Genomic DNA, 24,436 nt, shown 5'->3' on the forward strand with positions numbered 1-24,436 from the left:
AAACTTTATTTAGACACATTTTAGTTTTTTTTTTTCTCTTTGTAATACTGAAAGTGTTTGATTAGTAGTCCTCTCTTTATATTTTTGATACATATATATTTTCATAGGCTGTCTTTAGTATTTTTATGTTTTTAAGTTAGTGTGTCTTGTTGTTTAATTAATAAAATCTTGTTCATTTTTTCTGAATTGGCAGAGCATCTGTTTCTTTTTAACCATCTTTATCTTATAGATTAGTTTAGGTGTAATTTAGAGTGCTACTAAGGGGATTGTCTATGTTCTTTTCATCTGTGTGTGTTATATAGTTTTCACTATCCCCTAGCACCATCAGGTCCTATTTAATTTATATACTGACTTTAATTGGGGTATATATTTTATTTTACCCTTATAGTTAGTTTTATTAAAGGGCTTGAGTTAACCTTATATATTATGTGTTGAGCAACTTCTCCTTTTGTGTGTTCTATATATATATATATATATATATATAGTTATACGTTACCGTTCCAAGGATTGGTAAACAAGAGACAGCACTCAATGTTGAAAATCAAAGTGTATTAGTGAAAGCAAAAATACATCCAGGGGTTCTGGATGTATTTTTGCTTTCACTAATACACTTTGATTTTCAACATTGAGTGCTGTCTCTTGTTTACCAATCCTTGGAACGGTAACGTATAACTACATTCTCTATATGGGACGTGCACCTGTGCTTACCAGCACCTATTGGAGTGCCAACTGTCTTATCTGACTATATATATATATATATATATATATATATATATATATATATATATATATATATATATACATATACATATACATATACACATATATATATATATATATATATATATATATATATATAACCGAAATAGCTGTGCTAGTACAGTTGCGATAGTGCAGAATAAATGAGTATTGCTGACCTGAGGAAGAGAGGAGAACTCTCGAAAGCTTGTCCTATGACATAAATTGTTAGTCCAAATAAAAAAGGTATCACCTAATACTGAAGTACAGCTCAACCCCCTTATAACGCTGTGCTTCGGGTCCAAAGAATCACCTCGCGCTATAAGCGGATCGCGTTAGAAATAATGTACAATTGTATAATAAAGTATTTGAGATACCAATAATCGTGTTGTAAAGTATTCATAAATACGAAAATTGGGAGCCACGCGTGCATCGCGTTCTAAGCGGATTCGCGTTGTAACGGAACGCATTATAACGGGGTTGAGCTGTACTCATTTATTCTGCACTATACTGTACGATTTTTTTCTTAGCATTGAAAATCCACATGGCAGATTCCGTAATGTGTTGGCGGATTCTTAAAAATCCGAACGGATTGTATCCAATGATGGTTTTGGACTGTTCCGCAATGATTGAAACTGGAACAATCCATCGATGGGATTTAACACCGCAGAACGGAGTTTGAACGGAAAGCTCTGGAAATTTCAGGAAACGGACTGCCCGTTTTGCCCCTCTCTAGTCCTTAGTCAGTGTGCTATGGAGCTGCTTCCATGTGCAGGAGAAGATCCTTCACCTTTCATTTCAATGGAGAGGATCTGTTCTCCAGCACTGGGAAGCATCTTCACAGCATATTGAATGAGCCAAAGAAATCTGTTAGCATTCCCTCTTGCTAAATTGTGGTTTCATTTAAAGAATAAAAAAAAACCCAATGCACATATATATATATATATATATATATATATATATATATATATATATATATATATATATATATATATATATATAACCCAATGCACATATATATATGTGTATGTATGTATGTATGTATGTATGTATGTATATATATATATATATATATATATATATAAATATATATATATATATAGTACTAATTTATTCTGCACTATATATATATATATATATTTCAATCATTGCGGAATAGTCCAAAACCATCATTGGATACAATCCGTTCGGATTTTTAAGAATCCGCCAACGCATTACAAAATCCGCCATGTGGATTTTCAATGCTAAAAAAAAAATCTGGAAAAGAAGAGTCACCTTGGTGGAGACCTATTATCGGAAATTAGAGGACCAAAATGAACCGGCGGATCCGAGGCAGACCCAAATCCGCAAAAATGGTGCCCATCTCTAATAAGGACTTTCCTGATAGGCAGCTATACATCTGTGATAAACACTTTGTGTTTCTGATGTTGCCTTCTTTACAGAGCTGTTTCTTTTCTTGTTCATGCTCACGTCTGATATTTGCATTTTATATAAGCATGCCGTACTTAAATAAAGAGATTAGCTGCCATTTCTATTCTAGGAAGTAACGCTTGAGTTGTGTATTACTTTTGGGCGTATCATTTTTTTTTTGTTTGAGGAACAACTGAAAAAAGAAAAAGGGTCTCAAGATGTGTTTTGGGTTTCCTATACTTCTCTCAATAAAAAATGTAAGGAACTTTTTGTTGAGAATGTAATCAATGGTGGCCATTTAGTAAAGCCGTACCCAAATACACTAAATATTGTTTTTCTTTAAATAGGATAAACAGGGACTTTTTTTTATATAGTATATATGAGAAAATAAGCACACTGGGTCCTACATCCCATGATATTTTGTACATCTAAAATAAATATTTTGCTACCCTGTATTAACATTGGGTTGATGCAGTATTTGTCTTTTATGATAACATTTTAAAAAAAGTACATGCTTGTGCCAGACCATATAATATCATTGCTTATTGTTAAAATGCCTACTTTTAATTATTTCCCTAATACACTTACCTATATTGTATAGTTTCCGAGGTGGTTGAAGCTCTCAGTTTTGTCATTAAAATTCTTACAATGTTGAATAAAAACACAAAATTTATCTGAAAGAAGGAAAACATATTTTAGTGAATCTATAATACAGAACAAAGAGTACGCCATTTTAAAAATTGCATTTAAGCTTAATGAAAATAAATTCAAAATAAAATAAATTAAAGCACTAGAAATAGATGCAGGAATGGTATATTTGTTTTATCAATATTACATATTGATATTTATTTTAAATATTGACTTAGAATATCGAAGAGTAAGCATCTAAAATGAAGCTCTGCAGATCAAGATAGGAACCTCTTCCACCGACCATAAGATTACACAGTAACAACAGACCTAATGGCCAGGAGATAACTGACAATGAGTTCAATCCTTCCCAAGAACCTGCTTCTACCGCAAATAAACTTACCTAAATAAATCAGATGGAACAAGATCCTTCACATAGTAAAATATTTCTTCTGCATCTCAAAAAAAAAAAAGTCTAACTGCACTATGAAACGGGATATTTGTGTTGTCTCAGACTGATGGGAAATTACTTATTTTTAAGCTCACCGTAATCTATCCTCAAAAAAACAATGCGATTTTACAGGTACAAATGTTATTTTATATACAGTATTTATTTAAGTTGCTTATTCACAAATGCAACAATAATGAGGAAGCTACTGTAAGTGGTGTGTTGAATTCTGAAAATGCTATGTTTGCGGCTATAGTTAGTGGGAAGAGTATGATATTTCCTGCCGTATAAATCTGAAATAGATTTGCCTCAAGGGCAAGGATGACATGTAATTCCATAGATACTGAAATAAAAAATAGTCTATCTACGGTAGCGTAGAGCATGTCACTGAAAAAGCAAATCTGTTCATCTGCAGAGCAGAGTCTGAGTTTCTGCTCCAGTTTCTCTTTAAATCTGGTCCAAAAAAGCCCCCCAAAAATCCTTTGCAGCAACAAATGAATAGTGCGTGGCAGGTTACCTCCTGACCACCAAATAGACAGTATATGATCAGCCGAACTATGGTAGTAATGGGACATCTGGCCACGGCCATCTTGCCGTAACCAACTCCCTGCCGGTGTGTAGCCACAGAGAGTCACGCTGCTGCAGCCGTTCCATTGCTGGTCACTTCTACGAGAAGGTAAGTTTTAGGGTAAGGGGTTAGCTTTAGGGGGTTTAGTGGTTAGGCTAGGGGGTTAGCTTTAGAGGTTTTAGCGATTAGGTTAGGGGGTTAATGTTGGGTGTTTAAGCAGTTAGGGTAGGGGGTTCGGATAAGGGGTTTTAGGGTGTGGGCTTAAGGTTTATAGGGTAGGGGTAGCATTAGTATTAGGGGATAAGATAAGGGTTTTTTAGGGTAAGGGCCAAATTGTTACAGAGTTACGCTATGGAGCTTGCGCTTCTGTTTCTTTTTTCTCTTTATAAATATTTATAATACACATTATTTAAGTTATGGTGAGTGAAAAAGGCGACAAAAAAACCTCCACTGTTAGCATATAGCCAACAAAGAATATCACTTGTGAGCACATTCACATGTCTTAGACAGGTTGGCAACCCTGCCTTTCACCATTATCACCTCATATACAGTGCTTCCACTGCAGCAAGGTATTCTGGGAAATGACATGCAAATGGCTGAGATCCATTTTTACATGGAACTCTTATAAGCAAATGCTCACTGTTAACACAGCTTTTAAGCACAGCATGGGATTAGATGCAAAGCCAGTCAAACCACTCACAGACAGCTGTTTTGACCTTTTGGGTCTCATCAGTGTGAGGTTGGTTGTACCGGCTTTGCCGTATTCAAACTAGGTATGTTTACCATACACATTATTTAAGTTATGGTGGGTGAAAAAGGCGACAAAAAAATAATAATTATATATATATATATATATAAATATATATATATATATATATATATATAATTATTATTTTTTTGTCGCCTTTTTCACCCACCATAACTTAAATAATGTGTATGGTAAACATATATATAAATATATATATATATATATAAAATAATAAATAAAAAAAATATATATAAAAATAAATGTATCCACAGACTTCCATCTGCTAGAAACGATAATGTGATTCTGAGTTCCATATAATTAGAAAATTAAATAAATATTTTGCGGCAAGGAAAAGACAAAAGAAACAATGTTTGCTATGTGTCTGGTTCATTTAAATAGTCTAAATTCCACAATATCTGCAAAGACTTCTGGGACAAAACCTTACTTACCAGAAGTACAAGAATCACTGGACCTTGATATATGTAATCTATGTATTTTCCTGGTTCCTTTCCAAACCAGCACCTGTAAGAATAGATTATTAATGCAGTGTTAATGTTTTACTCAAAGATGATACAATCACTGTACATTTATTAATTTATGTCTAAAGCGTAGTAGTTGATTGGCAGAATTTGTGTAATTCATTACTTATTTTACCAGCTTGTCAACCAGTATAATTAATTAATGTAATTTTGTGCTTGGTTGATATGTAAAAGCTATTCATCAATACATACTGTACTGTAACTTGGCAGCCCTACATTTCCAATGATAACTGGGACATGTTTGTCTGCGTTAGTACATGTGCGGTAACGGGGGTAGTATTTTGATTTACAAGCAATTTATTAATAATTACACTTCAATTGCTCAGCACAAAATATTACTGCTCGTCAAAAATGGAGTAAGAATTTGTTTTACATACAGACTTAATTTTCTCTTGATCAAAAACTTTACTGTACAATTATCAAATTAATAACTAATTAGACTTAAATATTTTGGTTCCATATTGATTTTAAAATATGTTTGCGTGGTCTTTTAAAATACCTACCATTGTGATTTTATAAAATGTTATAAATAACGCCGTTCTTCCAAATATTCTACTGTAAATGCTGTGATCAGAAGTTGGGCGTTTGTGCTGTATAGTTGGGTATAATGTCCTTTCTTTCCCTAATGAAAGTATTGTAGATCAGATTTCTGTGGCATTGTGTGATATTTGTTGTAGTGCACATCTTCACCATGGAAGAGACTTTGGTAGTAGATGTATTGTAGGGTGTGAGGTCAGGGAGAGAAGGGAGCGGTGGGTGAGCATAAGGGGCCTATTTCAACTATTATAGTAATAATCTTCCCAGGAAAGGGCATTACTGGCTACCAATGCTCATTTGGGGTTAGAGGCCCTGGGCATCGCATTGGCCTTTCCGCTCCTTAAACCAGGGCATTATTGCTGGGTAATATTTGCAGTAATAGATAGACAGTATCGGGAAATATTAGACATGTGCAAAGCCAAAGGAAAGGAAACAAATGTTATTATGGAGTTCCTGCAAAACAGAGCTAAAAACCGCCAGTTTCACATCTATTGAGGCAATCTCACCAGTCTTAAGGTGGCGAGGTTTTGCATTTTGGACTTTATGGAGAAGACTGTCAAAATGCTCAAATTTGCAAGATTGAAAGATTTTTGGCATATCGTACGGATTTCCCAAAACGATTTGGTTTGGAAACGCGAAAAGGGCTTTTATGATATGGCGTAATGCAAATCCGTGCGCAAAGGGCTCTTTCGGCACAGATACATATCGCAGCTACTACACTATGCCCCATAGCACCCATTCCCGTTTTAGGTAACGCAATAATATGTGCCCAGGTAAATGAAGTTTACTGAATCCGCCCCAAAGACACAAATTCAGGGAGATTACGTCATTTATAAAACTTGTAATGTAATTTAAAGCAATTCATCCCAATTTTACCTTTTATGGTTCTGAACAGAATTAGTTGATTGCCGATACGGGCAACATGTTAATTCCTAAATTAGTAGAATGCTTAATATTCCTAATATTTTTATTGTCTGTTAGAACCGACTTGTTCATAATCATGCATAGCAAATTTGGGACCACAATTCTGTCTTTTACATCATTGTTATTACTTATCTGCCATCTACGTTTTCTTTAAACTAAAACCTTTCAGATTTCCATGTCTTCACTTGTCTGCTCCCCCCGCTTTTCTCTTTGAATTTGTTTTTTACCCCAATTTGGAGTCTGGGGCCTTTATCTAATTTGCCTCCTAGTTAGGGCTGATATGGGAGGGGGATAAGTGTGCTACTCAGAGGTGCCTCCTTCATATAACTGGCAAAGCTTCCCATTTGCAGACGCACCTGTCCAGGATGAGTAACACTACAGAGGGGCCCAATTTAGAAGCCTGGCCCTCCCACACCGCGATCGCGGCAAACACTGTCTCTATCATCACAGACTTTTGCTTTTTTTGGCCACGGCGCTGGAGACGGTAACACTGACTACATCTGTAAATCACTGTGTTGTTTCATTAAGATAACACAAGAAACACTTTTGACAATGAGTTCCCATCCCACAGGTTTTCTTCTCCTACATTCCCAAACTTTTAAGGCTCCATTTGTAGGGGCAATCCCTCCTAGAACCAAAGTGGACTTATTCCAGTGACATGATTAAGGGGGTCTCATATGGGTAATTGATAGCTTTTTTTTTTTTACCATGTACACTTTTAATTACTGGAGTACAGTAGTACTGTATCTCCCACTTCTCTGTCATCATGACACCTTTTTTACTCAACAAAAAAAAACAACTAATTCACATGTGCTTTTTTAATCTGAGCCTAAAATGAAGAAAAATGAACACACTAGTACCAATTAAAATACGGCATGTTCCATAGTTACATAGTTACATAGTAGATGAGGTTGAAAAAAGACGTACGTCCATCAAGATCAACCTATGCTAAATTCAGACAACGGATACTTTATTCTATATCTATACTTACTTATTGATCCAGAGGAAGGCAAACAAAAAACCCCCATTAAGGGGAAAAATTAATTCCTTCCTGACTCCAAGAATTGGCAATCGGATTAATCCCTGGATCAACATCCTTCCCATGGATATTCCAGGATTGATAATACTTATACAGCCGTATATAATCATGGATAATATAAACAACATAGTAGATGCTTAGTTTACAATACTTACTGTTCATTTTCAAAGCAGAGTTTGCCGATGGCCCAAGCAATAATTATTGGGCAGGGAATACCTGAAAAAAATGCAACAAGATATATACATCAACATTTTTATTATAAATGCAAATAACTACTGCACAAACCATTTTTATTAACATAAAAGTCAACCAATATAAAACTTACGCATTCAGGTTGTCCAAAGATTTAGCAACTGAATATTGTGGTACGAGTTATACTGTACGACATGGTCTCCTGTTTTGTACATATTCATTTTGTGTTACTTTGTCGTCAAAAGGTATTTCAATGCAATTATCCAGCACTTTCAGTATAAGAAAACAACGCGATTGATGAATTTGAGCAGATCAGCACTGAAAGTTAATAGAAACATACCTGTGTGGAAGATAATGTTGAGACCGGGGAATGAAGTTGGGTTGGATCAGCTGGACATTATCAGCAAATCTTTTTAAACATTATGCCCCGGATTTCCTAAGCCATACGTTCAGATGAATGGTCTGTAATGTGTGTTGAGGCTTAGCAACCTAAGGCCCTTTATGTTACATTTTAAATAATACACGTGCTGTAAGTAGCTAGTGTAGCTGAGCAACAATACTAAAAATACTGTGCTGTACAGAAGGCCCAACTGATGTGTTTCTCAGCACAAACTCACTCCCCCTGAATGTAGGTTCAGCATAATAGTTTGGCAGACCTACAATTATACGCAATTATTATTTCATTAAACTGTGTTAGTAGTGAATTATGGACTTGTGCCATTCACTTTGCAGGTAACATTCATTAGGACTTCTGGGACCAATTATTAAAATCGCAATTTAAGTGATAATACATTGGGAAGAACATATAAAAAGGATTGCTTAGTAAATGTTTGTAAGAATGAATGCATTTTTAAGCAAACAGTTTCCAGTTCAATTGAACACTCTGAGGCTTGATAACTTATATTAATAGTGACAGTTTAAGGAGCAAAACATCTCCAATAATCTTTACTTAAAGCCACATAATAACATATTGTCCTCCTCTTTTATACTGTATGGTACCTAGCAAAAAATGTCTATGTCCAAATGATGATTGTAATGGATTGCTTAGCCCTGCCGCATATTGATTATACATATTCAATTTCCTCTTTAATTAATGTCCTGCAAGAGGAAGCAATTCTTCTCTTAAAAAAAGATATTGGCAAAAAAAATACCTAAGGCTCTTTTTCAGCAACGCCGCCAATTAATCCCTGGCTAATTCTTCAGCGAAATGTTCTTACTCGTTGTGAGATAAATCAACGTCTGCGAATTTGTCACCAAACGTAATAAACAACAGACAAAGAGAAGGAGCAGCCGTGTTGCCCCGTGTTAGAGGAGCAGTCCTGCTTAGCACCATCATGAATGTTGGAGTTGCATCAACAGAAAAACACTCCGCACGTCTGCCTGACAATGTTTCATGTTTGTTTGATAATTGGCAAAGGAACAATCCCATCAATACAATACTGCCCCCCTCCCACACACCCCTCATGATAGCATACAGGAGATTGCCTTTACTGCTAAGGAGGTCTCCTTCCTCGCAAATTATTTATTTATATAAAATGTTTTACCAGGAAGTAATACACTGAGAGTTACCTCTCATTTTCAAGTAAGTCCTGGTCACAGTTATGATGACAAATAGATGGTTCCATTACATGAGCAGAGGTTATACTGTACATTATATTTGTATTGCATGAATAGTTAAAGATAATATATGTTATAGACGTGTGGAACGGTTACAGACCAGATTAAAATGTGAAACCGCTTTAATTTTGATAGAACTTAGACTGGTGGAGGATTTGAGGGCCTCGGGTAGATTATTCCAGTTGTGGGGTGCACAGTAAGAGGAGGAGGAGCGGACGGATTCTTGGTAGAACCTTTGGACCGTAAACAGTCTTTTGGAGTCAGATCTCAGGTGATAAGTGCTGTGTGTGGTAGGGGTGAGGAGCTTGTTCAGATAGGCGGGTACTGAATCTTATCATTGTAAATATAGGTCGCTTTTCATTGTAAATATACATAGATAAAAATAATATATATTTTTTAGCGTGACACTTTGTGAACCATGAGCACTGGCCTAATAATTTATTCAATTAAATGGCATAGGGAATTTTATACATAGGCCGAAGTGGCTGTTTTTACCATTTTCGGCCAAAAATCAAAATTCAAGTCTATGAGAATTTTTGCCTGAAAACCACCCGAGAAGCCGCTTCAGTATTACAAAGAATAAGGTCTATAGTCTATGTAAGAATACAATAATGAGAAATACAGTATTCCTTTGGAATGAGAGTATTAATGCTGGGAAAGTTAGATGCAGACAGGTCTATACTTACAGATGTACAACATTTAGGAAGACCCACGGTTTTCAGCACTGGGGCAAGCCGCCGGAACACAACCACTACAGTGGGTCCCATCCAGAAGCATACACCCCTTCTCCCCCCGCCCTCCCCAGTGTGACCACGGCAGCACTATCTTTGGAGCCTGTGGCTTTTACATTTTTCAGCCACGGCCCCGGAGACTATAAGTCCTCCAACATCTGTAGATTCATCTTGTTAAAAAGATCAGCCTTAATATTTAGGATTCCGAGCAGAACTCTCACATTTTCACATGATAAATAATAGAATCCAAATATTCTGCAACCTACAACCTCCATTCACTGCTGAAACAAAATATGTATTTCATCCCTATCTGGGTATTTTCAAAAGGTTGATGGATCGGACTCATGTGTTGAGTCGCACAATATTTTTATAATTCATTTATTGCACTGGAATTTATTCGAGTGCCCTTGTTAAATGTGAAGGCAGATATTTGGGGAGTTTAGGTTGCTATGCAGAATAGGCACTTTTAATAAGTCTTTAGGGTCCATGAACGAAGCCAAAAGTGGTGCAATTCCAGGGCAATCAAATCTACATCTTATGTATCAAAGAAAAGTCTCAATTGAGAGGATTTTTTCTTTGATACATCTGAATTTTTTGCTCCATTTGATAAACAATCCCCCAAATCCCTCATGTGTTTCACAATTTTGCTAGTTTTATCATGTTCTGGTAAAATAGCAATGGGGCTGACATGGTTAATCAGAAAGGAGCATGAGAAAAAGTTGCTCTTCACAAAACCTTGATCAACTTTGTTTTGAACCAAAACAGTCAATTGCTTTTGTGCCTTTAGCAGATGTAGGAGGCTGGGTATCAATATTTTATTCACAAATGTTTTGTGCGTCAAAATGTCAGTGCTAAAAAGTAATGTAAACCTTCAACAGCCTTCACACTGTACATATGACGCATAATTTGATGCTCAAAGTTATGTTTAATGCATCCCCCATGTTGAATACCTGATTGATACCATTTAAATTGCAAAAAATAATGTGTAACTCTTTATTTATACTACTATTAGTAAATATAAATTACTGTAATATTATACATTTGGTAACCTAGATAATAAAATATCTGTGCTCCGTCAAATACATTTCTGGGTTGAGTCTTTTAACTGATTTTGTGGTGCACAGAAATATATTAAGTACGAACAGATGCAGCGGACGTTATTCGAACATTTCACGTGTTGTATACCTCGGAATACCCATGTCATGGCGCGTCATTACCGCGTGTTGTATACCTCGGAATACCTATGTCATGGTGTGTTATTACCACGTGTTGTATACCTCGGAATACCCATGTCATGGTGCATCATTACCGCGTGTTGTATACCTCGGAATACCCAAGTCATGGTGCGTCATTACCCCGTGTTGTATACCTCGGAATACCCATGTCATGGCGCGTCATTACCGCGTGTTGTATACCTCGGAATACCCAAGTCATGGCGCGTCATTACCGCGTGTTGTATACCTCGGAATACCCATGTCATGGCGCGTCATTACCGCGTGTTGTATACCTCGGAATACCCATGTCATGGCGCGTCATTACCGCGTGCTGTATACCTCGGAATACCCAAGTCATGGCGCGTCATTACCGCGTGTTGTATAACTCGGAATACCCCTGTCATGGCGCGTCCTTACCGCGTGTTGTATACCTCGGAATACCCATGTCATGGCGCGTTATTACCGCGTGTTGTATACCTCGGAATACCCATGTCATGGCGCGTCATTACCGCGTGTTGTATACCTCGGAATACCCATGTCATGGCACGTCATTGCCGCGTGTTGTATACCTTGGAATACACCTGTTATAGCGCGTCATTACCGCGTGTTGTATACCTCGGAATACCCATGTCATGGCGCGTCATTACCGCGTGTTGTATACCTTGGAATACCCATGTCATGGCGCGTTATTACCGCGTGTTGTATACCTCGGAATACCCATGTCATGGCGTGTCATTACCGCGTGTTGTATACCTTGGAATACCCATGTCATGGCGCGTCAGTACCGCGTGTTGTATACCTTGTAATACCCATGTCATGGTGCGTCATTACCGCGTGTTGTATACCTTGGAATACCCATGTCATGGCGCGTCAGTACCGCGTGTTGTATACCTTGTAATACCCATGTCATGGTGCGTCATTACCGCGTGTTGTATACCTCGGAATACCCATGTCATGGCGCGTCATTACCGCATGTTGTATACCTTGGAATACCCATGTCATGGCGCGTCATTACCGCGTGTTGTATACCTCGGAATACCCATGTCATGGCACGTCATTACCGCGTGTTGTATACCTCGGAATACCCATGTCATGGCGCGTCATTACCGCGTGTTGTATACCTTGGAATACCCATGTCATGGCGCGTCATTGCCGCGTGTTGTATACCTTGGAATAACCATGTCATGGCGCGTCATTACCGCGTGTTGTATACCTTGGAATACCCATGTCATTGCGCGTCATTACCGCGTGTTGTATACCTTGGAATACCCCTGTTATAGCGCGTCATTACTGCGTGTTGTATACCTCGGAATACCCATGTCATGGTGCGTCATTACCGCGTGTTGTATACCTCGGAATACCCATGTCATGGCACGTCATTACCGCGTGTTGTATACCTTGGAATACCCCTGTTATAGCGCGTCATTACTGCGTGTTGTATACCTCGGAATACCCATGTCATGGCGCGTCATTACCGCGTGTTGTATACCTTGGAATACCCCTGTTATAGCGCGTCATTACTGCGTGTTGTATACCTCGGAATACCCATGTCATGGCGCGTCATTACTGCGTGTTGTATACCTCGGAATACCCATGTCATGGCGCGTCATTACCACGTGTTGTATACCTTGGAATACCCATGTCATGGTGCGTCATTACCGCGTGTTGTATACCCCGGAATACCCATGTCATGGCACGTCATTACCGCGTGTTGTATACCTTGGAATACCCATGTCATGGTGCGTCAGTACCGCGTGTTGTATACCTTGTAATACCCATGTCATGGTGCGTCATTACCGCGTTTTGTATACCTTGGAATACCCATGTCATGGCGCGTCATTACCGCGTTTTGTATACCTTGGAATACCCATGTCATGGCGCGTCATTACCGCGTGTTGTATACCTTGGAATACCCATGTCATGGCGCGTCATTACCGCGTGTTGTATACCTTGGAATACCCATGTCATGGTGCGTCATTACCGCGTGTTGTATACCTTGGAATACCCATGTCATGGTGCGTCATTAGCGCGTGTTGTATACCCCGGAATACCCATGTCCTGGCACGTCATTACCACGTGTTTTATACCTTGGAATACCCATGTCATGGCGCGTCATTACCGCATGTTGTATACCTCAGAATACCCATGTCATGGCGCGTCATTACCGCGTGTTGTATACCACAAAATACCCATGTCATGGCGCGTCATTACCGCGTGTTGTATACCTTGGAATACCCATGTCATGGCGCGTCATTACCGCGTGTTGTATACCTTGGAATACCCATGTCATGGCGCGTCATTACCGCGTGTTGTATACCTTGGAATACCCATGTCATGGCGTGTCATTACCGCGTGTTGACTCGTGTTTTAGCGAATTTTAGTGTTCTGTTTTTTAAACACCTGCAAATTGACACAGTACAGTACTGTACACATTACAATTCATTCATTTCTGCCACGGAAACGCGAAGAATTGCACCCAAAGAAATCGGGATCCATGAAATTCAAACAACTCAACCGCGTAATTGGCCGCGTGGAGAACTGCAGAGCACACGAAAACGGCTCCGTGATATGTTCGAATAACGGCCGCTGCATCTGTACCATTTACATCTGTACGCCAAGCGCTGTAAATGTTAATAGCGCACACAAGCGCTATTTAAATTTTTTGGTATGCGCCAATTTTTACACAAAAAAGCGATACTTAGAACAAACTGTTGGCCCTGATGCGTTTTGCACGTTTCTTGTGGTTATCACCAATATCCCAGTATGGAGTCCACGAGTAATCCTTGAAGTAAAAAAAAATGCATAAAAGTTTAGAAGGAGGAGTATGTGGAGGGGTTGTGCTGAGAATAAAATGGGGAAGCAAAGGCCGTTTTGAATAAAAAATTGTTTTTTTTGTAGGACTAAATGTTTAATAAATTCAAGCAAAACAACTCATCAAATCTCTATCAATAGATGCATCATCTAAATGTACTGTCATTACCTTACAAACACATTGGAATAATACTATTCAGTACAACCTAATTTCAACAGGACACGTGGGCAGTGAAATATTTCATCCCTGAGTACAACGTATTTTCCACAATGCAATGATTTCCATTTATCATGAGAAGAGGTGAATGAATGTGCCATTTAATACGAAATGCAATTTTAAATTAAATGAACTATGCAGAACAGCTGGGCGTTCAGTAATAGAATTATTTTATCACACTTGTATCTACAAACAAAGACGACGCGTCTGGTTCATTGTAACAGCTGCAAAAAAAAAAACCCCTCTCCAGAAAGAATTCCGCTTTATGGCAAAGCCTTTGAATGCTGCCAGTGCACATATAGAATAAATCAGATTTTCACTGGATCCTCAAGCTACATATATAAATACATAGGTAGAAACATGATTTAACTCCTTTGAAAGTATGGATCTAGAATAACTAATTATACAGATGTAACCCTGTTTCCACCCGCCCCCCAGTCTCCACGGGAGTGTAGGGGGTACATGGGGGCTGATTACATGCGGTGTGGTGCGTACCTGTGAGGAACAGGAGGGCCTGAGCTTCCCACGGTGTTGTGGGGAAGCCAGGACCGGGCTTCTGGGGTGATAGCCTCCATGATTTCTTAGTGGTGCAGCGCCTCCATCTTCTATACTCCCAGGGTAATGGGATAGGGCCGGTATAGAAGAACCCCTCAGGTCCCAGGGTTATACTCTCCAAATCACACACAGTCTTTACGGGTGCAGAACAGTCTCTTTATTTGACAGAGCAACGATATCTCAACGACAAGGCTTCCAGCAGCCGCAATACAATCGCCAAGGCCAAGTACAACCCGCTTACCTCCCACGACTTCCTCCTCTCCTTCCCTCCAAGACACTCTGCCGACAGGATGGTCTGAGCTAGGGCTTCAATACTCCGTGGCCCACCCCCGAGGTTAGCCTCGAGGTGAGTTTTGAATTCTCTCCCCATCACCCCTGGCAGCGGGGTGAGGGCATTGGTCCACCAGTCTATAATTCTATCAGCTCTACTTATAGACACTGATCGGTTTGGTTCCTCTCGCTCTCATCCGGCACGCTGCGCCGGGGAGCCCGCAGCCTCCTGATACTCCTCGGACCGTTCCGCAGGATTCGTGGCTCACAGCATAATACTCAGCAGCTCTAGACTCTCGATATCACTGTTCACTCGAACTCTTCCTAAGCTACTCTCTCTTCTGAAAGAACCATCAACAAGAGAGGAACACGGCACACAGCAAGGACGAAGAACAACTCCCCACTCACCGGAGTGGGCTGCTAAATATAGAGCTAGCCCCTACCCTCATGGTGTCAGCAGAACCTCCCCTCTTGCTCACGCCTGCAGCAGAGTCCAGGCCTGCGTCTACCACTCAGGTTAGGGCTATGTAGGGGGAAAACCCATAATGATTACTGGCGCCTGAACTTAACAGGACTTACCACAGTAGAAGATAGGTATAGCCTGAGCTGTTTACAGGGGGCTACACAGATATAAATTCTTATAATAAACTTTTATTTGGATAGAGAAGAAGCTTTCTATATAATCATACAATCAAAAGGATAATTTTGTCACAACATGTGATTTATGGTCCAGTACTATTAAAGCATTACTATTGCACTTTCTAATTGATTTCTGATATATGCTGTAGTACATTATATTGAGCTATGGTGCGTGTCCTATCAGTATGATAATTGATAGCTCACCCTATTTGGTTATAACTGTTACAGTACAGTAGGTGTATTGAGGTGGTGTGCGTAGCAGAGAGAGAAGGGGTGTTTTGATCCAAAAGAAGGATAGATATTCCACATTATACAGAGTGTCTAAGTTTTGTGATTTCAAGGTTGTAAAAATATATATACCACAGACCCCTCCTAGGTGATGTGAATCTGTAGGTGAGAAATTAATTAAAATACAATCAATACCTTTATTTGGTGCTTATTGCACTCTATTGCAAAAGTTAGGGTCGCACACAAAAAAATAATAGTTTAAAAAGGTTTTATGATAATTGACTGATCTTGAACACAGAAATAATATTTGTTTCAAGGGGCGATCCCACCTAGAAACTGCAGTGATGTACAAATTCAGAAACGTATCATAAACCCTAGATACGGGTGCTTCTTAGGGCCGATTACACCAAACTTGTCTCAGCGACTGTACATGGCTTTGTAATGGGAATCACATATAGGCCATGGAACGTTATCTATTTCTGGAGGATTGCCTATTTCCTGATTCGGGCAGTGAGTGGCAATGAAACTGTGAAACGTTATATGAGTTGAATGTAGCTGGTAGCTAAACAAATCGGACAAGTACTGTATAACCATGTATAAATATATAGTAGTAACCAAACGCTTTGGGAAGTTTTATAATCCTTACCCACAAGTGGTATTTTTATTTGCTGTACACAGTACGGTGGAGGGTGTTTGTCACTCTTTTACTCGCCATATATTGTTTTGTGATTCTGGTTATACCAACGTACCAGCTTCACATTGCAGACCCAGGAACCAACCTCACACCGATGAAACCCAAAAGGTTTAAACAGCTGTCTGTGAGTAGGGTTACTGGCTTTGCACTTCTGTAAACCAGGCTGTGCTGAAAAGCTGTGTAACGCGGCAGGTATAAGCTTATAGGGGTCCATGTTAAAATGTGACACACTATGCTCATTTGCATGTCATTACCCAGAATCCCTGGCTGTAGTGGAAGCATTGTATGCTAAGAGATAATGGGGATAGACAGGGCTTTCCACAACATATATATATATATATACACACACACACACATATATATATATATATGTATATATATATATATATATACAAATTGTGGATATCTGGCACTCCTATAATGATAGACTGACCTGGTGCTTGTGTCATAAAAATAATAGAGCATACATTACCAGCAAAGGTAAAAGAATAAGCAGCAATAAACTGTATTAAAGAGACTTGCACACTTGAACCCTGAGGAAGGTCCCGTTCAGTGGACCGAAACGTTGGCTATATGTGCAAGTCTCTTTAATACAGTTTATTGCTGCTTATTCTTTCTGAGTGCTGTTGTCTTCTTACCATTGCTGGTAATGGTGTGGAGAACGGGTATCACCATAAACATGTAAGGGAAAAGAATAATAATAAAATAGTGTGGTATGTCTAAATAAACACAGCAACCTAAGCAGGAATCATGAATGGGAACTCACATTCTCCCAGTGGTAATACAGCCTTTGAATAGCAATAGATGCAGTGGGTAGATTCAGCAATATGCAGGGGGGTCTTGCTTGTACACACTCCTTGATGGTGGCAGGACGAACCCTCAATGGAAATGAAATAAAGACAATTCTAGTGCAACACTGTATGTTCACTATGGATATATTGAAAAAGGCAATTGATATTGCACTTACATGATCAACATGTTCTTAGACACGTAAAAATTGATGCGCAGCATAGGTGTACTCCATCCACCCCACTCCCGAGGTCGCGTCGCGTCACTTCCGGTCCGGCCCGTCGCGTCACTTCCGGTTTCGTCGGCGAACACAGAATGGATCCTCACGGGTTCTGGGGCTTGTATGGCACACTTCTGAACTGCTGCTGGTTCACTCAACGCGTTTCGCTGGCGTGGCAGCTTCGTCAGGAGTCCGATCTGAAGTGTAAGCTTCTTTGTCCATGTATATATGCCCCTACTTGGTTCTGATTGGATGGATGGTTAATTCTCCGCTTCCCATTGGCTAAAATGGTGCTTTCTGATTGGCTGATGGGAGGGACTATCCGTGCATTCTAATATCCATGTGTAATACATTAAAATGACATTGTTTTATTTAATACAAACATCTTAAAATCTTAATACACAAAATAAATAAATATATAACTACTGCTTTAACTAAAAACTAACTAATACATAGAAGAACTAACTGGTTCACAGAGAGAAGGGTAAATAGCTAACTGCTGCACCAAAGGGTATATTCCTTATGTTATGCGCTTGTAAATGCATTGGTGTCATATATACCACTCAGCAATGATTTGTGCATTAAATTGAGTAGAGCGGTGTGGGAGAGAAGAGCGGAAAAACACAAGTTAGTGCACCCAGTATAAATACATAAATATATAGATAAATACATATAAATACTCCTATAATGATAGACTGACCTGGTGCTTGTGTCATAAAAATAATAGAGCATACATTACCAGCAAAGGTAAAAGAATAAGCAGCAATAAACTGTATTAAAGAGACTTGCACACTTGAACCCTGCGGAAGGTCCCGTTCAGTGGACCGAAACGTTGACTATATGTGCAAGTCTCTTTAATACAGTTTCTTGCTGCTTATTCTTTCTGAGTGCTGTTGTCTTCTTACCATTGCTGGTAATGTATGATATATGTAGCGGTCATGTAAAATGGCTACAGTCATCTCTCCTTCTGACAGTAAGGCCTGGTAAGTTGTGGGCATGCCAGCAGTAATTATGGAGGTTTGCCCTCACACCCTGGTGAGGTGCCCTATGTATGGATGGGAGTGGTCACAGGCTCTGACTCCATGGTTAGTGATGTCAGAGGTGTGTCAGCCTCCAGAGTATACATAAGGCACAGCACTGATCAAAAGTTAGTTGTTGCTGAGTTGTTAGGTTGAGTTCCTGTTGCTGTGCTGCCTCTGTCAGTAAGAGGCACATGGAGGTCTGCAACATTGTTGCGGTAGTCTGATGCAGAGCTGTGAGTCTGGCAGCACAAAGCAGACAGAGAAAAGCTGTTGGTGGCTGATGTAAGAACTATGAGACAAGGAGCAAGTCTGAGTGCAGGCTTGGGAGGAGACAGCTTATAAGACTGTGACCAGGGACCTGGCACAGGGACTAACTCCCTGAAGGGGAGATAGGGAACCCACCAATTAAGACAAGGACATACCTTTCAAAGGGAAGCACTAATGATTATGTGTGGCTAAAGAGACTACTGCGAGGGGCAGCTAGCCCACCTCAAGCAATAAAGATGCATCTGATCAAAGACACCCTCGTGTGTGAGTCTGGGATTACTCTGCAGAGGGAGGCACCACAGAGGAGTTCCTCATCAGAACCATCCCCATGCGGACGCAGGGATCCTGATGAGGTGGAGGCGCTGCACTGGATCTAGGTAGGACTCAAGCCCACTACCTCAGCTGCCTGTCTGGATGGGTCCTCCCCATACACCATCATGCGGGAGACTCAGGAGTCCTGTAGCCAACAGGTGCACCACCAGACACAACCACGCTGTAATGGGGATTGGTTAGACCACAGGGGCCAATGTGAGATTGGGTGGGTCAGGCCAGTCCACAAAACCCGTTACATTTGGAGGCGCTGCTGAGATATAGACCTGTCAACAGGACTGGCTTTTGCTAGGTCACTGGGAAACAGGGAGAAGTGTCTGCTGCCACTTTGTGCTGCGTTGGGACGGACCTAGGGGCGGTCAGGGGGGCTGATGGCGTGTGTCAGTTCGCAGGGACGACCTAGGGGCCTGAAAGGAGTGGGGGGTTTGGAGCCGGGCTATAGCTGTCCTAGTCACCTTGAGGTAGTGCTAGTTGGTAGGATGCCAGAAGGGATAGCCTGTTAACGAGGTCAGGAATCCTGGAGAGGGTCTGCGCTAGGCTAACCAAGACAGGTAGACGCCCCAAGTACTGCATGGAAGAGCCAGAGTACTCTAGCCCAGGGGGGCGCAAACTTTTTTCCCTGCGCCCCCCTGCCGGCGGTCCCCTCTCTTCCGCGCCCCCCCTAACCACCATTGACCCGCCCTCCGGCGTCATGATGTCACATGACCTCGCGGCGTCATTTTGACGCCGCGTTGCCATGGCGACGCAAGAAGGAAGCCGCCGGAGTCACGGGTAAGTATGGTTTACAGAGGCCCTGCAGCTCCCCGGGCACTTAATGTAAGTGCCTTCGGGAAGCGCGCGGGGCCTCTGTAAACCCCGCGCCCCCCCACCGGCAGTCTCGCGCCCCCCCTGGGGGTCGCGCCCCACAGATTGCGCACCGCTGCTCTAGCCCATTCCAGATCACTTGCCATAGGGATCACAGACTGGGAGGAAGGAGTCACAGCAGACACTGAGAGAGTGAGCCTAGCCTGAGGTAGTGCATACATGAGTCCAGCCTACATTAGGTACACATGTGGTGGTGCATCAGGGCAATCTTTATTGTACCGGTGTGGTGGCTGCCCCGCAGAGCGGAGCCCCATATATAATCAGAACAAACACCGCAACGCAAGATGGCGACGGCGTTGGAGTCAGTAGTAATGGGCAAACAGTCCGTTGTGTGTGATGAGGACATGGGACAATTGATGAAGCGGTACTTCAGTCTTCGTCAGAAAGACGGAGAGGATCTACCTGGGTTCCTCCTGCGGATTGGAATCGCCTTACGGGAGATGCGAAAGGGGGATTATATTAAGGCCACTGAGGTGGAGGCGTACTTTAGTGATCAAATTCTGAGAGGAGCGAGACCTGACCATCCTGTCGTGGCTAAGATGCGGTGCTCCTGGATGCGGGGTGACCCCCTGTCCTTAGGGAGGCTATTGGGTGAGATAGAGGAATATGAAGTTGCAGCTGCTGTGAATATGGATGGCAGAGCGATCCAAAATGGCGGTTCCCGCTACCCGGGGAGACCGCGTGGGCCAGTTGCAGAAAATGCTGCAAATGCAAAACTTGCAGAAAGTTGTCCGGGATTGGCGCCAAAAGAAAAATTCCACCCTGCGGGGAGGTATGGCGCGAAACCTGAAGCCGCGCCCTCTAGGACTGAAAGAGGTGCGGCCTCAATTAAAGGACATCCAATTAACTTGTGGGACCCTCCCCAAATATTCACCAGGGGGAGGGGTCTCTATCTCTGCCAGGCAAGACCCGAGTTGTCTGAGGGAGGAGCTGGGTGTGAGCTTCCTGGCCCACAGTTGCGAGCTGGTGAACAGGAGAGACCATTGTGCAAAGTGTCTCCCGTAACCAGCACAACAAAGAGCGAGATGGACATTGGGGTATATCCCTACTCATTGCCAGGATGCTCCCTGGTAGTCAAGGCGGGGGCGGACACAGCCATGCTGACGGCTGAAGCCCCGCGTGCGGCCTGCACCGAACCAGTTGATCCCAGAGAATGGGGATCGCTCCTAATGATCAGAACGGAGCCTGAAGAGAGAGGGGTCTACAACCGCGGTGGGAACCCGGAACCTCACCGTCGGTCCCCTGCGGGAGTGCCACTCCCCGAGTCGGAGTTCGGCTCCTCGGAAGAGGAACAAGCGACCCTAACGACGGTGGTGATGCGCCTACCGGCGGACCACTACAGCGGTGCGGGAAAAGAACCGGCACTTACCTGTGTCGCGGCAGAGCGGAGTCTCGTGTCGCCGGTGCAGAACCAACCCGAGAGGCGAAGTCCCACGGCCGTGGTGACTTACAGCGCGGAAGGAGGAGAAGATCCCATCCCGAGCCGACGGAGCGGTGAGATACATCCTTACCCTCCCCAGGCGCTGGTGGTGGCAACGGCGGAGGAAGGCCTAGCCCAGGCCCGAGCAGAGCGGAGAGCAGAACCATCACTTCCGGCGGCGATGTCGTTGTGGAGGAAGAGATCCCGCATGGGGATCCATCGCAAGATGGCGGAGTATCCGGTTCCGGTGATGACGTCACTTCCGGCGGAGGTAGCGGAACGACCAGAGAGAGAACCACAACGCCTCGGCGATCGGGCAGTGCTTCCCGATCACCTGTGTCAACACAGAGCTGGCAGGCTGCGAGGAGAGCTGAGACGGGTGAGGCCCAACCAGCGGCACGTCCGCACAATGATACGGGACTATCCGAAGGCAGAGAGCGGGTCGGAACCTCGCGGATGCCCATTACCTGTCCCTACGCCCAAACCCATGCCCTAGATAAAGCCCCTGTCCCAGTCACCTTTTCCCGTGGGTCCACGTCCAGTTTGGGAATGTCGGGAGGGTCCCAGGGAACCGGTGAGGAACGGACTGGGGAGAGACTGAACAGTTACACTTCAGAGGGGGGTTCCAGGTGTGGAGGGCAACTGGGTATGGCATCGATGGACCGGTGGGTGCCTAATGTAACCGATTCGGCAGTACGAGAGTTCACACCCGCGCAGAGGGAAAGGGAGCTGCAAGAGAGGTGGTTCAAAATTGAGCGCAAGGAAATAGAGCCCATGGGTCCTGACATCCTATCAGACCCAGTAGACCCTGATGAGCCCCTGTCATGGGTGTTGCCAGGGAGGGCAGGGAACGCAGAGCTGACTAGGAGCAGCCGGGCCGAGAGGGCTATTATAGCCAAGTACAAAGCGCCCCACGGGTTGGAGTACCTGTATGTCCCTGAACCCCTCATGGAGGGAGAAATTGAGTTTAAAATGGGTTCCACTGGTGAGGATAGGGGATATGGCACTGATGAGGAGGAAGGATCAGGGGAAGAAGATTGGGATCCTGGCGGGTTAGATGAGAAGTGTCACCCAGAGGGTTACAGCATTGCTGCTTTAAGCCCAGTGGACCATGCTGTGCACAAGCCACCGTAAGAGGGTATGGTAGTACCAATAATGGATACCCCATCAGGGAGTAATCCGGGTTGTTATCATCTAATGTTAGGATGTATCTGTTATTATGTATGTTGAAGAGATGTACTGTAATGTTGTGACTAATGTGTGTTCCATTTTACAGTGCTTCCTGGAAAAAGGTACTTCAAATTTAGGTCCCAGCCGGGGACGGTGGGATTCACCAGGGGGAGAATGTAGCGGTCATGTAAAATGGCTACAGTCATCTCTCCTGCTGACAGTAAGGCCTGGTAAGTTGTGGGCATGCCAGCAGTAATTATGGAGGTTTGCCCTCACACCCTGGTGAGGTGCCCTATGTATGGATGGGAGTGGTCACAGGCTCTGACTCCATGGTTAGTGATGTCAGAGGTGTGTCAGCCTCCAGAGTATACATAAGGCACAGCACTGATCAAAAGTTAGTTGTTGCTGAGTTGTTAGGTTGAGTTCCTGTTGCTGTGCTGCCTCTGTCAGTAAGAGGCACATGGAGGTCTGCAACATTGTTGCGGTAGTCTGATGCAGAGCTGTGAGTCTGGCAGCACAAAGCAGACAGAGAAAAGCTGTTGCTGGCTGATGTAAGAACTATGAGACAAGGAGCAAGTCTGAGTGCAGGCTTGGGAGGAGACAGCTTATAAGACTGTGACCAGGGACCTGGCACAGGGACTAACTCCCTGAAGGGGAGATAGGGAACCCACCAATTAAGACAAGGACATACCTTTCAAAGGGAAGCACTAATGATTATGTGTGGCTAAAGAGACTACTGCGAGGGGCAGCTAGCCCACCTCAAGCAATAAAGATGCATCTGATCAAAGACACCCTCGTGTGTGAGTCTGGGATTACTCTGCAGAGGGAGGCACCACAGAGGAGTTCCTCATCAGAACCATCCCCATGCGGACGCAGGGATCCTGATGAGGTGGAGGCGCTGCACTGGATCTAGGTAGGACTCAAGCCCACTACCTCAGCTGCCTGTCTGGACGGGTCCTCCCCATACACCATCATGCGGGAGACTCAGGAGTCCTGTAGCCAACAGGTGCACCACCAGACACAACCACGCTGTAATGGGGATTGGTTAGACCACAGGGGCCAATGTGAGATTGGGTGGGTCAGGCCAGTCCACAAAACCCGTTACATATATATATATATATATATATATATATATATTTGTAACCCTTCTATGGTACCCCACCCGACATGAGATTGGGGGGTACACTCCTGGTCACTCTGAGTGGTCTGGGTGCTGTGACCTGCTGGTAAACAGGAGGGCTGAGTGCTCTGCGGTGTTCTAGGGAGAGCCCGGGACAGGAGGTGGTGTGGGACAGGTTACCTTGTTCTCTCAGGGTGCACAGTGCCTCCAGCCAGCAGGGATCCCCTGGGGTCTCCAGAGGAGAGACCCCCACTGACACTCCATTCTCCATACACAGGAACAGGGACACACACAGCAGCCTCTTTTGTCTTGGTTCTTTATTCAGCATGGATGTGCAGACAGCATACAGCATGATATCACAGCATGGTGTAATCTCTGCCTCTCTGCTCATGGCAGCTTGATTTCCCCCCCTCCTTACCCAGGTGGGGCAAGAGGGGGAGACCTCTTCTTAGGCCTCGTTCGGGTTGCCAGCTGCAGGAGTTGGAGGG

General features: G+C 42.8%; 1 protein-coding gene across 4 annotated transcripts in view; it reads right to left on the reverse strand.

Moving 5' to 3' along the window:
* Positions 1-24,436, reverse strand: part of CRHR2 (corticotropin releasing hormone receptor 2) — a 446,496-nt gene that overhangs the window by 23,134 nt on the left and 398,926 nt on the right. For all 4 annotated transcript variants that reach the window (XM_075587953.1, XM_075587949.1, XM_075587950.1 and 1 more), the window contains 3 exons: positions 7,734-7,794; positions 4,989-5,061; positions 2,737-2,822 (listed from right to left, as the gene is read on the reverse strand). In XM_075587953.1, coding sequence (XP_075444068.1) covers positions 2,737-2,822; positions 4,989-5,061; positions 7,734-7,794 — 220 coding nt within the window. The remainder of the gene's footprint in view (positions 1-2,736; positions 2,823-4,988; positions 5,062-7,733; positions 7,795-24,436) is intronic.

The sequence above is a fragment of the Ascaphus truei genome, chromosome 2 (assembly GCF_040206685.1).
Source record: "Ascaphus truei isolate aAscTru1 chromosome 2, aAscTru1.hap1, whole genome shotgun sequence".
In the NCBI taxonomy this organism is placed as follows: domain Eukaryota; kingdom Metazoa; phylum Chordata; class Amphibia; order Anura; family Ascaphidae; genus Ascaphus; species Ascaphus truei.